The sequence below is a fragment of the Primulina tabacum genome, chromosome 11, assembly GCF_025594145.1.
Source record: "Primulina tabacum isolate GXHZ01 chromosome 11, ASM2559414v2, whole genome shotgun sequence".
Lineage (NCBI taxonomy): Eukaryota > Viridiplantae > Streptophyta > Magnoliopsida > Lamiales > Gesneriaceae > Primulina > Primulina tabacum.
In genome coordinates, this window is record NC_134560.1 from 7,746,683 (window position 1) to 7,765,094 (window position 18,412).

Consider the following 18,412-nt stretch of genomic DNA (forward strand, 5'->3'; position numbering starts at 1 on the left):
TTTTGGGAAAGAATATGAAAGTGAGATATTACCATTTAGTTTGAATTCTGCATATGAAAATGGTTTCCAGAAAATGGAACCAAGTATGCTGATGTTGCCATTAATCACCACGAACGCACAAAGAACAAAGAAGACTTCACAACATATACATTTTAAATGGCGCCTTAGAACATTTCCATGGGATGCACAAGTACTCCATCGTCCGACCAACTTACCTCCTTCGCATTTGATTCTTTACCAATTAATTGAAGAGGCTCGTCTAAGGGCGGCGGGGTCTGTAAGAGAGAAACAGTACTAAACTCTTGTTCACAACTGCTATCATTGAGTATCTTTGGATATAGACAGGATTAAAAAAAAATTATTTTTCAAAAAGGGTATCTTTACATGTAATATAAATGTTTGCCCTTTCTAATTTCTAAATGCTTTTAAAAAACTGAAATCAAGAGGTCAGAAAATATAATTTTCATTATTTCAAATTCAGCTTCTCTTTGAAAAAAGAGAACCATGGTTCAAGGTTTGCATGCAAACAACAAAATTATACACTTTTGACTTAAGCTAATAGCTTATATATCTGAACTCATTCATGATAGTAAAAGCCAAAGTGGTGAGGTGGTGTTACCATGCAACGAATAAGAGGCCATTCTATTCCATGGAAGAAAGGATGATTCTTGATCTCATTTGCACCACTATTTGATCCTAAACGGTTGTCTGGATCTCGATTTAACAATGAATGAATCAACTGTCTTCCTGCAAGACTCACCTGCAATTATTTTTCCTATTTACTTTGACTTCGAGAATTGGATATTTTTGCATACAAATCTAAGTTATTTGACTCTCATATTTACGAGACTTTCTGACACCTGGAATACAAAATCTAGATTACCAATTCGCCATTTTTGTAAATGAAGTGCATATTTTGTTCCTTCTATCTTGTTTTGATTACTTTTTGATTGTAAAATGTTATCATATGCGGCTTTGAAATTCATCTAGTTTTAAGCAGGAACTAATCCATCAGATTTTCCACTTTTAAATGAGAAAAAATTTAAAATTGTAAATAAAATTTTTTCTAAAATATAAATATCACATCTAACATCCATTAAGTCGCTCACCTGACCAATTTCAGCAGTCTAATCTAAATTTTCTTAGAAAGCCTATGATTCAAAAAGAGAAATACTTCTAAAACAAGCGTAGTCGTCATCAATATTTTCTCATTTTTTAAGTGTTGTTGTCCATTTCCCTTCATTTCTCCATGATGCAATGTACAAAATATTAGGAGATGGCTTCCTAAAATGCACTACATTCTGCAAAATTCAAACAAAAATTTACTAATCTTACTACCATTTCCACCTACAAATCATTAGACCTCCAAGAACCGAAGAGTTACTTGAAAACCTGCTCAATTGCAATGCTTACTGCAGTATATAGTATTACCGGAATGCTACTTGGGAAAGTTAGGTCCTTGTGCAAGATGTTGGCAAATGTTTTCTGCCTATTCTTTCCTCTGAATGGTGTACGCCCATAAAGCATTTCATAGAGCAAAATACCTGAATGTCAAAAATATTTTATAAGGTCACAAATTAGCATAGCTAATTAGTATCATAATTAACTATTACAGTGAAGTTCTGAAGGGAAATTAATCTTTCAAGCCATAACACCACAGCATACGATATATTGACAAATTCTATAATACCTATCCAAATAGGTTGTACTAGAAACAGGAGGAAATTAATAAAGATGACAAGAAAGGAGAGCCAGAAAAGATCAGAAAGATCAACAACTTGTCTTGGCCCTATATAAACTCAGAAGATAACTTGTTGAACGGATATTTGTGGGATAAATTAAAGAACAAAAACTCATATTTTCTTGGAAAATTATTTACTTTTAAATGCTTATAAATTTATACACTTATACTTCCCTCAGTTCTTTAATCTCTGAAAACTATACAAGTTTTCAAACCGAATTACATACATACAATGAGATAAATAATTTCTAAGACGAGATCAAAAAATGTTAGTTAATAAAAAATTCCATTTATAGTCACATTAGACAGATGAGAATTAGCCTATCCTTTTATCTTCAATCAGAACGAAGATTGTGATATTGTTCCAAATAAGTTTCTCATCTATCTATCACCGTGAATAAATAATTCAGAAATAATTTATTTTCACATACTTACCAAGGGTCCACCAATCTATAGCAGCACTATGACCTAAGCCTGTAATGATTTCCTGCAATCAAGTGAACATAAGAATGAGTATTGAGATTGGAGGCACAGTAAATGCTTTCCATGATATTGATTATCAATATTTTCGAATCAAGTACACCGAGAAACTTTACTAATCCTAAAACTTGTTAACAAAAGGAAAAAAAGTACTTTCAAGAAAATTTGTAAAATGTTAAAAAACTTGGGAAAAATACGATAATGAACATGACATTTCTCTGGAGAAAGGAGGCTATTCACAAAGTAAGGCAAATTGACAAAATTAAAACCTTGTAACTGGTATTGCCTACAGGTTAAGATACATCATCCAAATGAGTTGTAATCAGATGCATTTTAATAGGATGCACACCAAAATTGGGTAGCGTTTATATATCTTTGTATAAAATCATGAAGAACCCTCATCGCACAATGCCGTATTGTGATCTCATACTCAATGATCATCATGCCAAAATGAAGAAAAAAAGACATGAAAGCATAAACTAACTTCAAGTTCATGGCTAGGAGCTCCTAATGAATGGCACATTTCTTCCCTTGCTTGGTTCCACAGAATATGATAAATGCCCTAACTATGTTTTTCAAAAAAGAAGGAGGAGATGTATGCCATTAACACAAACAAATCGAGGCTTGTTTCGAAGTAAATCTTAATACACCATTCTACTAATAAAATTAAATATCTAGAACTAGACTAGACACTTAGAAGTGGCTCGTTGATCAGATAGAATTTGCATATTTAAGACGTTTCAGTTACTATTTCACCTAAATACAAAACAGGAGTACTTAGACTATATGGAAGCTCCGCATATTATTGATGAATATATGTTATAATATTGCTTGAAACGTAGAAATCAATTTGTCCTATGTACTTTGATCAAATTAAAATCTTTGAAATCAGTTAATGTCATCTTTAGCAGGCAATAACTACTATGGGAAATAACATTAACTAGCCATGAATTATGAAAATTTTCTGAGCATGCCAATGAATTAAAGAGAATGAGCAGATACAATCAGGACACAGAAAAGCCCATACTGGAGCAATGTATTCTTCAGTTCCAACAAAAGAATTTGATTGAGTACTTGGTTCTGCAAAAAAAATTGGAGGAGGTTGATTCCTAGAGCTTCTCTTCTTCAGAGCAGGATGCTTTATGACCTGGAAGTAGCAAGACTTTCAGTACAAAATAACTTAACTCGATTTTAGAATTTATTAGGAAAAGATTTCGTGAGATAAACAACAAATTATAACAGGAGACTTCATATCCTCATACTGTGCATTTAGAGAGTGGTTATGATCACATGACAAAAGGTTTAGATGTTTCTCGTTCTATATATCTCGGGTTTTACCCTTGTATAACCCCGCGCTCAACAACAGAAGATAAAAGCTATAAACTGGTAAACATTTTTTTTACTTTCCTCCAGAACGAAATATACTTGAGAGACACATGAAGAATCAAATGCAATCGAAGTTTGAGAGAAACTCAATCAGTTCCAGATCAGTGGAGCATTTTAAGAGTGTTACAAAATGGAAACTTCTGGTCATAAATAATCAGAAAAGTAGTGTTCAGAAAAAAAAAAAGCAATTCTGAATCATCCAAGAGAAACTAATATGCTAGTAGTACGCATACTTGAGGTTTGCATGTTGTCTTAAAAGATAGATCGAAGTCAGCTAATGCAATATGTCCATCCTTCTGAAGAAGAAGATTTTCTGGTTTCAAATCCCGATAAAGAATACCTGCAATGGTCCACATAGGACAATCAAATGAATATCTACAATCAATATTTAAGCAGAAACGTTACATGCCCCTGAACTAACCGTGTTCTATACCAGTCACCGGAACCAGGTAAAAGTAACCTCAATGTTTTGTTAAAGGTAATACATTGTGATAAAGAGTCTTTGAAAGTAAAACAGTATATATTCGATAAACAAGAATGTGATCTGACATAAAAAACATGGAAGAACTGAAAGATAGGAGGTGGCTGAACTAAATAACTTGAACTAAGCAGCAACATATATTCTATGAATACCAGTTGAAAGATGTGACTTAGCAAGACTGTAGGACTGGACTGATTCTCACATACATGGTTCACTCAACTTCATCCAAAAATGAATTGTATTTATAAATTTTTTAACGACACGAGATACCTAAACAGTGAAGATATTCCAAGCCAATGACGACCTCTGCTGCATAAAACCTGGAGAATTTTATATACAACCTTCAGCATCCTTCAACTCACATAAAAATTATTTCAATATTCTAACATGAATCATTCTTATGTGCTAAGAAATTTATGAGAGAGTGTCCTGGAAAATTTCTACTCATTATACTCTATGGTAGCTCTATAAGATAGACAGTGTATGCAAGCCAATCTGGCCGGTATTATATACTAGTATGCAATTCCATAGGGCATCTCTTTCCATAAAAACAACCACAAAGAAATCTGAATTTTTCAACAAGGCATGAATGGAGTTGCAATTTATTTCTATGTAAGTTTGTGCTAAACATGGTAAAGAATTTCTGCCATTATCTGTAAATTTCAAACTAAGCATTTAATCAACTACCTGGCTGAGTCCTCGCTTAAGATTTTCAAGGGTTGTTTGTCGAGCAGCGCAAATAACTCTCCTCCGGGATAAAAATCTGTTATCAAACAAACATGTGTAGGTGTCTGGACAGAAAATAGATATCATGTTAGAATGTAAAGAATATCAGAAAAATTATGAGCAAAATCAAAGTAAAGAGAGGGTGATGCACAAGGCATGTTACGGAGATAATATATTTCAGCTAGCACAAATTACAAAAAAGTCCATCGAGTTAGTTTGAAACAGTCAGCTGCATCTGTTCATATAATAACATTGAAAGCTTGATGGATCTCTGAGTACTTTGCCTGCTTTCGATTCTTAAGAAATTAAAGCACCTCCAAAGAAGCTGCTTAATATTGTCTAAAATGAACTAATTATTTGAGGATAAGCAAAGAATGTAAGAGTTTTTTCACATAACTGATATAATTCTCCAATATATGCTAGAGATGAGTTCAAACTGGTACGTGTTCACTTAGCAGTATTTGATTTACAACATGGCATACTCTAGTATGCATCGAAGGCTAAGCAATATTTCACAAAATGAGAATTTTATGATGAACTATATAGTATATATATATCTGAAGTTGTTGCAATCAGCGGACTGAACTCTTGATTCATGATTGAGAGGTCATGAATATATTTTGAACTTACCCATACATGCAACATAGATTTCGATCCTCTAAAAACAGACTCGACAGACATAGGACCCATACTGTCTGGGACTTTTTAGAATTCTAGAAACTCCCTAAATCTAGGGAGAGCAAGAATTTTTGGCTTTGTTCAGTTTCATTTTAAGAAAATCATTATCGTTTCCAACAATAAGAATAACACATTTCACCTCATTCCCAATTCATTTCTCAGCATAAATTTTCACTGCCTTTTACATTTTCATAAACAAAAAATATTTTCGATTCAATTTTTCACTATTTTCGAAGAAAACTCAATCATTACTTGATACCCTAACCCAAAAAAAAAAACCATATTTTAAAATTTTTAAGTACCCCATGAGCTACTGAAGGATCATATAAGCCAGCTTATATATACATGGTTTGACATCTAAAGTTTAAAATATTTCATTTTAAAATAACACAAAATATGCATCGCATTTCCCAATACATTTTTCAAAATTGTGTTTTTACAAGTAAATATCGGAGATGAAACCAAAAATATTGAATTCTTACATTTCACACACTTTAATTGTTCATGCCAACATCACTTTTACCAAAATGTAAATAAAACATTTTCAATCAAATTTCTAGAAAAGAGAACCTGAAAAGAGGAGTACAAAGTGGGAAGAAATGGATGATCCAAGAGTGAGATAATTTCTCTTTCAATGCATGCTCGATGAACCTGCACAAATTTAAGACCACAGTATAGTTTGATCATAATCATAAATAAAAAAGGATCATCCTTTTTTGTGCTCATGAAATTTAACTGTTTATCCTTTAAGTGTATTTGTTTTGATCATAACAAGTTCATTTTGGAACGTCGTTATTGTTACCATCAAATCTAACAAATGAAAACATTAACTTTTGATTTAGTTCCTAAAAATTTCATTCTTAATTAGATATTTTGATTTTCTAGCAAGGTTACTAGATTTCAAATTTCATATTATCTTATAACTTTTATGGGTCTTTAAGTTTTTAGACTGTATTGTACAACATTTGAAATGATGCTTCACCCTATTTTTCACAAAAAATTCAAGTATTTTAAAAACCTATAACTGACATATTTGCTTTGTTTATTTATTAGTATTTCTTATATTTTATCAGAATTTTATAATTTATCAAGGACTACATGTTCTTTTCACATTTAAGGGAATAGGAAATTTATTGGTTCATGAAAATTAAAATATGTTTTGGTAACAAACACTTTTTGTATAATGCACCAACACGTCGAGCTTCGATCCTTGTCTGACCATGACTATATTTCTTGAATTAAGGCAGGTATCGGTGATTGTATGGATCATGAATTGCCTATGATATGGATGGTGGTAAACCAGGTATAATGGGTATTTGATCCGGTTGAGCGAGCCATCTGGTATACGGTAGTAGTCTGGTGGGGGAGTGGACATTATAGCGGTGAGGCCAGTCCTTGCATCTTGTTGAGTGTGATATGCCCGAGTACTGTATCGTTATGGACTTCCGATACCTCAGACTATGTTTGATGTTGTACCTTAACGACGTGTATTGTTTAGAATTTCATACATCTTTTACAGTTCTTAGTCGGTTTTATCTTGGTCTATTCCTACTGTCATGTGCTCACACCTTTGGGGCCTTTATTTTCATTATGTGAATCATAACAGGAGAATTTAGGACCCAAGACACCAATGAAAGGTCATCTGGAGGAGGTCAAGGTTGACTTCGTGGTCTCGGCTTGTACTATCATTCTATGCATTTCATGTCATTTGAGAACTATAATGTTGTCCCAGATCTTTCTGATTATTCAAGATATATCCCGAGGTTATTATATGTGTAATATCATATTATGAGATGTATATTGGCATGAATTTATAAGTTACAGTGATAGTGATATGGTAATTTAACATTCATTATATTATTATTATTAGTGATCTTAAAACAACTGTCATGATTTTGGGCCCATGTTAATGAAAATTTCAAACAAGCATATGCTAATCATTAACTAAATTAAATCAGATTGCACGATAATACCGGCGAGAACCCAAGGGCCAAACAACTATACCTTATTACGATTAAGCATCATGGATTTATCCATTGCCTTCATAGCAAATAGTTGACCACTACCTATTAGTTCCACCAAATGAACACTGCAAAAAAAACATTTGTGCTTGCATAATTGAAGAATTCAATCGAAGTCATCACTGAGAGGTCTGGTACATTCTTAAGGAAGAAAACATAAAACACTTTTGAAAATTTATTTTGTTGTTTTCACAAAATAATAATTTATACTGAAAAGACAAGGTGAATGAACAAAAAAGATAACCATATGAACTATAAAAAATAACATAATTAATTAATTCCCCAGACAAAAATAAATAAATTATAGAAGAAACAACCTTTGTTTCAAGAACTATTTTTAGTGAATATGTTACATCTGCATATCTCATCAATCGCCCACCCAGTTGAACCATCAACTTTGACACCCCGTTATCTCTCATTAGCAGAACATATCCACATTTGTCCAACTCCAACAGTCTTCCCTTTAAAACATTTGGGTGTACGACCTTTGTTCATGTACATGACCATCATCGCAATAAACACTTTTTTTATTAGAAACGAAATTTTATTAGAATAGGAAAACAAGTATAAGTAGGCAGATGAGAAATCCAAAAAAGCCACAAAGAATTAAAACAACTACAATTTCGTCAATAGATAGAAATTTCCAATCCCTCACTACGATAAGTAGATGGTTAAACTCTGCCAACTTTGTCGTCCAACTAGCGATCCTGAATTTGATCTTCTCCCGAACCTTATCTCTAGACTCTGCTATGTCGATGAAAATTCTTTTGTTCCGCTCCAACCAAATCGACCAAAATAAGCAATGAACTACCACATACCAAAAACACCTAATTTTCTACCCGGTATGTAAACTTGGCTCCAAAAGAAACATGTCATGCGCTGTTCTTGGAAAACTCCACTCGAAACCCAATTCCTGAAATTCCGCTCGTGAACGAACAATGCAAAAGTAAATGGTCTTGATCCTCCTCTTTGTTCCGGCATAGGCTACACCAGTTCGGACATAAAACACAATTAGGCCATCGTTTTTGCAACGAATTGCAAGTCGGCAATTTTCCCAAAGCCATAGTCCATGAGAAAACTTGAACCTTATATGAGATAGGTACTTTCCAAATATTAGTAAAATACGAGAAATAAGGGAAGTTGCTGATCGGAAAAAAGGAGTCATAAAAAAAGAACTAACAGAAAAAGACCTCGAAGAGCCCCAACCAAACCCAAAATCCTCCATACTCACCTCCAAACGAACAATATCTAAGACCCCTAGTAGAGTGCTGAACTCAACAATTTCGACCTCATTTAAAACTCTTCTGAGACGCACATCCCAGGCAAAGTTGGAATTAATCGGAAGGTCCATCCCCGCACTGATGAAATTGCTGACATGTTTTTTAAGAATCAAGGAGATCTGAAACGGAGATGGAAAACGCTCTTTGAACGACAAACGACCCCCCCCCCCCCCCCCCCCCCCCCCCCCCACACACACAAGGATCCTCTAAAAACGAATGATATTCCCCCCTTTGAGCACCGCCCTAATTAACAGATGAAAAGCCGGGTAATAATGAAAGATAAATTTCCAGGGGCTTCTAAAAATCACGTTCCTTGTCAACCTCATGTTCCAACCATTATCTTTTAGATCATAAATGCTCTTATTAACCTTTTCCCACAAGGAATCCCTTTCCACTAAACATATCTAACACCATTTCCCTAAAAGTGCCTTATTCCTCAAACAAATATATCCCAAACCCAAAAGATGGGGAAATTAAATTGTTTGTAAACTCAACGAATCTATCTATGTATGAAACAGTCACCACGTGCATGGTTTGACAGGTTTTCCAAGTCAAGCAGATCATACACCATTTGTCAAACATTCAAAGGAAAAAAACATCGCTATTCTTATAATATTCATTGATGACATCATTGTAACAGGGAATGATCGCCAAGAGATTGAAGATACTAAGTTGATGATGGCTAAAGAATTTGAAGTAAAAGAACTTGGATTACTAAAATACTTTATAGGGATGGAAATTCCTAGAAAAAAAAGGGTATTTCTGTTTCCCAACGAAAATACACTCTAGACCTTCTAGAAGAAACTGGCATTTTTTACTTCAAACCCAGTAAAACTCCAATAGAATTAGGGAATAAGAAGAGGATGTTAGCTGGAAAACCGCTGGATAAAGAAAGATATCAACGTCTTGTTAAGAAACATATATATCTGCATCATACTTGCTCAGATATTGCTTTTGCATTAAGTTTAGTGAGTCGGTATATGCACTCCCCATATTAGGGTCATCTAGATGCTGTATACAAAATTGAGATACATAAAATAGACTCCAGACATAGGCTTTTTCCCGCAAAAAACAGTGATCGAGGGGTGAAGGCCTTCACTGATGCAGACTGGAACTTTGGTGACTTGGCGTAGTAAGAAACAGTCTGTTGTTGCAAGAAGCCGTGCATAATCAGAGTATAGAGCCATGGCTCAAGGAGTATGTGAACTAAGGCTATAAACGGATCAAGCAGCTTCGCTAGCTTTTTTAGCCGACTGGATAAATATTTTATTTGTACTCGAACTTATCGAACTCGAACATGTTCAAAAAAATTTTGAGCCGAACTTGAGCCAAAATTATTTTGTTCGACATTTTGCGGCTGCTCGCGAACCTTAATATTTTATTAATATAATATATTTATATATTAAATATATATACATTCTAAGTTTTTCGGACTTTTCGAGCTTTCGAACCTTCATTCTCGAACCTTAATGTCTGGGAAATAGTTCAAATAGCTCGCGAATATGTTCGAACATTTGTAACCGAACTCGAACATAATTTCGATTCAAACTCGAGCCAAAAAAATTAAAATTTTCGAGCTCGAACTCGATTATGCTTAATTCGATCCGAACTCGAGACTTAAATTTTTACTAATATTTATTTCGATTCGGTTCGTTTACACCCCTAATGTGAACTCATTTGGACAAGACGCGTGATAAAAGAATTGAAAATAAAATTCAAGGATCCTATGCAGTTATTTTGTGACAACAAATCAACAATCAACATAGTTCACAATCTTGTTCATCATGATCGAACAAAACACGTAGATGTTGATCGACACTTTGTTAAAGAAAAGTTGGAGCAAGGCATCATTAGCGTTGAATAAGTCAACTTGCTGATTGTTAACAAAGAGACTATTGGAACAAGCTCACGAGTTCCTTGTAGCCAATCTTGGTCTCATCAACATCTATAGCCAAGTTTGAGGGGGATTGAATAATATAATGAATATGATTAAATATTTAAAAAAATATTTGATTGTGATTTATGTATTTTGTATATTTTATCTTTGGTATTGTATCTTTTATCTTTGGTAGGATAATATTTAATTAGGCTTAATTTAGTGGGATTAATTGTAGCCTTGTATTATATAATTGTTGACTCTACGCTGAATATGATACGGGAAATACCATTTGCTACCATAATTGGCAAAATGCAAATTCCTAGGCAACAAGGACGATAAGACACACGATATCTCATAAAGATTTTATGCATAACAAAAAGCCGACACTTAAGCAACCAAGATATAAGCTGCATGAGTCCTCCTAACATTGATAAGTCCCAAGCTAATAAGGAGAATCGTGAAGTATCAAAGTGTAAATGCTGAAAACTAGATGTATTCATGATTAAGAAAATAATTATAATCAATTTCACTTGTATCACCTTCCAGTGTCGCCACATCCCAAAGGACGTACTGGTTTGAAGTGATTCAATCCAATAGTTTCACCAGATTCAATGATCTACAAAAACGAAATGTAAATGTAAGATACTTGCTAACAGATAATAAATAACTATATTGTAGTACTTTTACCTAATTAACTCAACTTTTTAAGCTTCATTCCTCACAAACCATACTTGGAAAGGCAAAATATTTTGTCGGATTTTAATTTGATTTAGTTCGAGAAATTTCCTCGATTTTCATGTATAGATTATGCATTTCACCGAACATATAGAGTTGATCATTGTTTTCAATATTCTTCACAGAATAAGTGCTAGTTATTTGGTAACAAGATAGTGGATGTCGGCCAAGTAGCCAAACCAAGTAAATCTTGGTTTATATTTAATAGTCTTCATTCTCCATGAAGTTCAAAATTTGTCTTTGTATCGTAGCAGAGTCAAATTACAGCCACACTCCGATTAAATATTTCCATCAGCTGGTCAAGTATTCTTTCAGAGGATTTCATTGTACAAAAACCACCACCATGTGAACACGATGGATACTATTTTATGGGCCTTCATTATTGGGTTTTCAACCCATGCATGAAAGGTGGCAAAATATAAAATTTTATCACTAACTTCCAACATTATAAACTTTTGGGATAGTGATATTCTAATTCTTCACATAGCATCTTGACGAAAATATCCCCAGATTTGCTTGAATTCAAGTTCACATTGTTATACCTTTCTTATCGATGCCCATTCAATACTATCCTTTTTATGGGGCTTCGGAAGTACAGATTGAGAGTGTATAGCCCACAGGTCTTCTGGTCTCTGAAATTGACACAACATATTTTGCATCAGCAAGAAAGAGAATGAGACATCGTCTTTTCATAGCATTCTGTCAACAATCTTAACATTCTAACATGAAAATGTTTCTCGCTGCATTAAAAGCCTGATTTCCCACGTATTCACATCGAAATGCATCGAACATGTAGGGATATTAACATGAAGCTTATCATTGGAGGCACTTCAAGGATAGAGAGAAAGGAATACCTTACCAAGTTGGCATCAGGAAGTTCTCGAACAGCTTCATCAACATTTTCTGCTGTAGCTTTGACCTGGTAAAGAAAATTCAACCATTGATAATTAACATGAAGTTGAGGAGCTAAATTGGAAAATAACAAAAGATTAATCAAAGAACATAAGAGCAATGACAAAGGATAATTCTATGATACAAAATTTATGCTTGCTTTATCATTTGTATGTCAGAATGACATAATAGGTCAATTAACATCACCTCAACTATTCTATCTGGCACAATTGATTTGGGAAATCATGATGTTAGAGTACCTAAAAATTCTTACAACTACATTACACTTCATTCGCGTTTCAGTTTCAAGATTGAACATTTGCAAAGCCTGTTTCACCCCTCTCCTATTTATTCGTAGTTTTATGGTACAATTTGATGGTATGATCAACAAGAAAGTGCTGAGTTTAGGTATATTTTAGAAAGAGTTAAAATAGCTTCTAGAATTAAAATACTTTCTTCTAGGGCAGGCAGAACATAACACCTGACATCAACAATTAGCGGAAGTTAAAATATCATGAAAGTTTTGTTTAGTACTCAAGATGAAGGCCACCAGTCTCCCTTTTTTAATCTATTATATTTGGATAATATAATTGGAGTGTAGATTAGTTCGAGCATGCTGCCTTATCTTCAAGGAGAATAAAACTAAATTACAGCAACAGATATACCAACTTAGCGCCCTGTTGCTCAGTTCCCTCTGAGAGGCGATTCTTCAAGGGCACCACATGATCACTTCCATCTAGTTGGACACCAATAAAATATTGCAGTTCACCCTGTCATGCCAAGAAATGTCAAGGAAACATATCTTGGTGTGATTGAGTTAATATCTCAACTGTAGATCACAAGAAAAATTGATTCAAATGGAAATCCCACCTTCTGATCACGCATAGGTTGCAAATGAAATAAATTCCAGAATTTCTTCCCTGAAATTTTTAATAATTAATAAATGACAAGTTTAAGGGGAGAATTTAGTGAAGAAGAAGATGTCTAGTTGAGTCTATTTAATAATATTGAAAGCTACGAACCATATTTTGTATAATTAATCAACTGAACGGTAACATCCCTTTGGTCCCTGATGGCATCCCTTATCTTTGAAACAGTTGTTTGATCAGTTTCAGGTCCCTGAAGAAACCTGACACATTTTTCAGCAACATTAGGAAAGCTGGAAGTGATTTAGACATAATGAAACAGAAAAGCATGACTCCTATAGATGAAAGTTTACAGAATACACAGTCAGAATGTCAATAAGTTTTGAAAACCATTATGCCTTTTATGTCATTCCATGCAATAAACCATGGATGAATAGCGAGATGAATCAATGCCATTTAAATCTGTAGTTGAGGAACACGGTAGGAAGGAGGCACACAAAAATTATACAGTAACATATGACTATATTGTTCAATCTATGGTTACATTTCATCATTGAAAGCTAGCACGCTTAATTCAGTGATCCAACTTACAAGTTCCTAAGGATTTCTGTATCATGTGTAATGTCAAAATAACTTTCAAACACCAACAAAGCATGGTTTATATTCATACCTGCAATTCCTTCCCAAAATTTCTTCGCGTGAGTATTCTGTCAATTCAAGGAAGCTATCTGATGAAAATATCTGCAAGTCAAGAACTGTATTATGATATTATTCCGCTGTGTATCTTCAAATATTAATATTTCAAATAAGAAAACAAAGAAAAAGAATTTTATCTAGAAACTGAAGAGTGATTTACTGCATAGGATTTTGAATTTTCACAAGGCAGATAATTTTATATTTAGATAACAATGTAACTATAATGAAGACAATGCCAGCACTATCACAACTATATAGTTTATCTCACGATTGGGTTATCAGGAAGCCTAGGATCAGTTATCACAAAATTCTTTTCAATGCGTTCTAAGGTTGTTGCCAGGTCAATGCCTTGACGTATATCCCTTTCTCTTTCAGTTTGTTCCCAACTGTCTCTCCGTTCTTCGTCTGTCGTCATCAGGATCTCTGGTTCAATAACTTGTGGATATTCATTGCTAGCATGGCGTACAGACTTACTTTTAAACCTGCATAAATTGTGCAATGGTTTAATAGAATTGAATGATCCAATCCAGAGATAATCGAATCAAACCATCCTACAGATTCAGATGAAAGTTTCCAAGTTACCATCATTCTAGATTTATTGTCAGGAAAGCCCATAACAAGCAATGCCTTTTGATATTTCCCAAAATGGAAGGTTCAACATCTTCAAGGAAGAAATATCCCCCATATTTTGATATTAACAGGGGTTCTCAGACTAAAGTAAATTTATGAACTTGAGTGGATAGAAAGATTAGTCATAAAAACTTGTATTACTCACTGAAGCTTAAAGTTTTAGGTTACCATATGATTCTGTAGTTTTCAAAATTCCAATTTTAAGTTTGAAAGTCCAAGGCAAAAGTGTATTCAATTGTCTAGGGTTATTGGCGATCCCATTTTGCTACCATGCATGATGTCCATTGTCTCTAGGTACTTTTTGTTATGTTTCCGGTATTAATGAAAAAATTTCTGGAAAAGTATTTTCAAATGTTGAATTGGAGAATGTCTATCAAGTCATGTTTTAGGAAGAAAACGTTTTCTATCAATAGATGTCATGTACTGTCACAATATGTTGGATATAGTTATTTAACATTATCAATTTGAAAAGATATTTTATTTAGTTTGAATGCGATATAATAATAGAACTATTTTCAGGAGTGACAACAGTTTGAAATTAACAAATAATGATTGTACAGGGATGGTGAAAGTGACTTGAAAATGTATTTTTGGAAAAAGAAACTGAAATAGTATATGTTTGGTTATTTTCCAAAAAAATAAATACATTTTCCAGAAATATAAACAAAAACTGACCTCTTTTTTCCTTCACATAATATCTGGACTAATAATATGCAATAGCGGATTATAAGAGAAAAGTTGCAAAGTGAAGAGAGAGAGAGAAAAGGACTCACCCTATAAGTGAAAAGCGTCCAGATTTTCTGGACTTTTGGCTTGTGTCTGAGCGAAAATCTGAACAATGTGACTTACTTCTTGTATCTAAGCGAGGGGTTTGTCTCCCGGGTGTACCTTTATTATCCAACAATTCTGCTAGTCCAGTATGTTCAATCTTAGTCATGGTATCATGACTCTCAGGTGTTACATGGGATTTTGGATGCCTAAGGGTTTGTACCACTTCTGTGATAGAGCCTAAAGCCTCTTCCTTTTGACGAGCTGAAGCAAGTCAATCAAGTTAGATTCCAAACGAGAGTTTGTTATGAGCGGGAATAGGCTCAATAGGTGCACTTACCATCATAACGAATCAATGACCTTGGCAATCCATTTGGCCGTAATGCTTTATCGTTCATCCCTTCTGTGTACTTGCTGACTTCAACCTGCATTCTGCCAACAGGCGCAATATGTATATACTTGTATCAGACCGGGAGAAATTGTCCACATTACCAAGACAAAGTATAAGAAAACGCTGCATATTAGCAAATTATATGTTAAGTTGATATATAACTGTCAATTCATATCTGGTGAAAAAACTTTAAAACAACAACTTCAGGGGATGATATCAGGCAATAACAAGCACTAGGGCAGACAAGGAAAATGGATAATGGTTTCAAATTTATGATCATTAGCTTCACCCCCATTTACATAACATAAAAAATACTTGGAGCAGAACTTAGAATTGGAAATGAAGAACATGGAATTAGTCTTGAAAATGGTACTTCTTTGCTCTACTTGCCATGAAGTAGATTGAACTGGATTCAAAATACCTTCCATATGCCGTGTATAGTTTTCTATTACTGTTTGCATAAACCTTATGCATAAGGAAAGAAATTACATTTTCCACTTCAATAATGTCAAATGTTCAAATATCTTTCTGTCCATCAGACCCATGCAAAAAAAGAACAATTTCATCAACATCACAGTAAGATGATGCATATATATTAGGAATATCATATATCATTCAGTAGGATGGTAACAACTTAATCCTTCTTCTATCTCATCAGAAGCTGGCGCGCCGGACCGGTCTAGCGAAGAAAGAGATCATTGAGCCTATTTTGCCGTTTGGAACCCTATAGTTTCAATAATTTTACAAATTTTTTGATACATAAAACTTTAGGATTATAAGTCATGCCTGATTTCAAGCATAATGTAATCATCCTCTACTCATTTTTAACTCAACTTTTCTAAAAAGTTCTGCATTGAGGCTCAAATGAAATCATAATATTCGTACTTTCTATTGTTGGATAACTAGATCTGGTATTAAAATGACTTCGTGACTATCAAGATTCCACTTGTACAATCGAAGAGAGGAAAAGTTACCCAATAAATTGTATGGTTTTTCCTGCATCATCTTTGATTGGAGTGATTGTCAGCATATTCCAGAAAGGAGTCCCATCCTTCTTATAGTTTAGAAGTCTCCCACAATAGCTTGTTCCTGTTCTTGTCGCATTCCTTATTTTTGCTACCTCATTCTGGTCTGTATCAGGTCCCTGCAAGAAACGGCTGAAACAAAGAACAAATAACCATTCCCAGACTCTCCACAAAGATCCATTTTATTATGGATCTAAAAGCTTGAAATGATTCCACATGCCACATTGGGATAACTTTTTGAACTTCATGGCATATTTACTAAAAAATTCTGGTATGTTGCAGGAAAAAAAGTCCTGGAGCAGCTAGTTCTTACCAATTCCTTCCAATGACCTCTTTCAAGGAATAACCAGTCATAGTGAAAAAGCCACTGCTAACATAGATGATGGGGCAGTCAGGCTTGGTCGCGTCGGAGACAACAAACGTCTGTTGTAGTGTTGCCAAAGCATCTTTTATCTCCTGAGAGACCCTCGGGAGTCTGGATCCAACAATAGATTCCTCGGATAACCTATTTGATCCAACCGAAAGTCTTTTTACTGAATCCTTGCCTCCTGCAATTTCTTCTGCTGAAGCATTAGCTGCACTTGTTTCAGCTATGGAAGAATCTGTTGCAGTTCTTTCCTTCATGCTACTGTCTAACTGAAATTCCATCCATGTATCGTTGTTTTGATCCCCAAAATTTTCCCCATGCACTGAAGGTACTTGCACGTTACGTTCCTCGTTCATAGTACCAGCAGAGACTCCAAGACTATGAATCATGCCAATCATCGCAAAATGAGCTTTCGCTTATCTTTCTGTTCCAACAAAATCAATGACTTTATATATCACAGAATCAACAACAGCAGCACTAGCAAAAACAACAAAGGAAAAAATAAAGAAACCGATCCACATATTTGAAAACTAACAACGTTACTAATGACACAAAAAAAAAAAAACCGCCCAGGAACAAGGTAATCAAGAAATCATCTTCTCATCTCACTCCAAAGGAATGGTAAACCAATGTGACATATACTAACGCTAAGTCCGTATGCATGATCCATATTGACGGCCCAATAAAACTAAACTAATTTGCTCAAATAGATGAGAGGATACTTAAATTAATGAACATAACTGAAAAGGGTCCAAGAATCAATCCAAAAAAAGTTCGACAACCTGGGGTGGAACTGCAGGCGTTGAGCAAAGTCGCTTCTTGTGTTTGTCCAAGCTTAAAGGATAAGTGGGAGGATAACGTACTTGAGAATGCATTGCAGCCTCAAATACATAAATATGAAAACGTGGACACCATACGAAACACTTGTGTGTTCAAAAATATGACCACAAAAACGGGTACAAAGAAAAGAGGCGTCTCTTGTAGGAAAATGGATCAGTGTGAAGCAATATCAAGTGTAACGGTCTGACTGATGAACTCGGGGTAAAGTTCAAATAAATTCAATCAAAAATTGAAGGGGTTAATTTCATTTCCTTCTCTTTTAAGAACTACTATTCTCCATTAAAAATATTGATTTACGCTTCACCTCTGGGCATGTTTAGTTTTACTTTTTGTCCAGGAAATGAATTAATTAGAAGTTTATGAATCAAATAATTTTTGTTATGTAAATAAAAAAATAATTAATTGTATATTTCATGATAAAAAGAAAGCTTTTAAATTAAATAAATATATCATTAGATTTTAACCAAGTCTATAGACTGTGTTGCCCGATAGTTAACAATTTGTATATATTATATCAATTATATAGCTGTA

General features: G+C 34.1%; 1 protein-coding gene across 1 annotated transcript; it reads right to left on the reverse strand.

Annotated features, from left to right (window-relative positions):
• Positions 1–13: 13 nt before the first annotated feature.
• On the reverse strand, positions 14–18,039 carry LOC142518755 (phototropin-2-like). Its single transcript, XM_075621569.1, has 23 exons — positions 17,824–18,039; positions 16,988–17,465; positions 16,624–16,806; positions 15,599–15,690; positions 15,264–15,522; positions 14,129–14,342; positions 13,835–13,905; positions 13,321–13,427; positions 13,169–13,218; positions 12,964–13,068; positions 12,267–12,326; positions 11,950–12,039; positions 11,212–11,288; positions 7,497–7,581; positions 6,063–6,143; positions 4,776–4,879; positions 4,359–4,408; positions 3,841–3,947; positions 3,249–3,368; positions 2,177–2,228; positions 1,432–1,544; positions 620–760; positions 14–275 (listed from the first exon to the last, which is right to left on the reverse strand). Exons 2-23 carry the CDS (start codon positions 17,437–17,439, stop codon positions 165–167), a joined length of 2,724 nt encoding a protein of 907 aa, XP_075477684.1. The 5' UTR covers positions 17,440–17,465; positions 17,824–18,039; the 3' UTR covers positions 14–164.
• Positions 18,040–18,412: the final 373 nt, after the last annotated feature.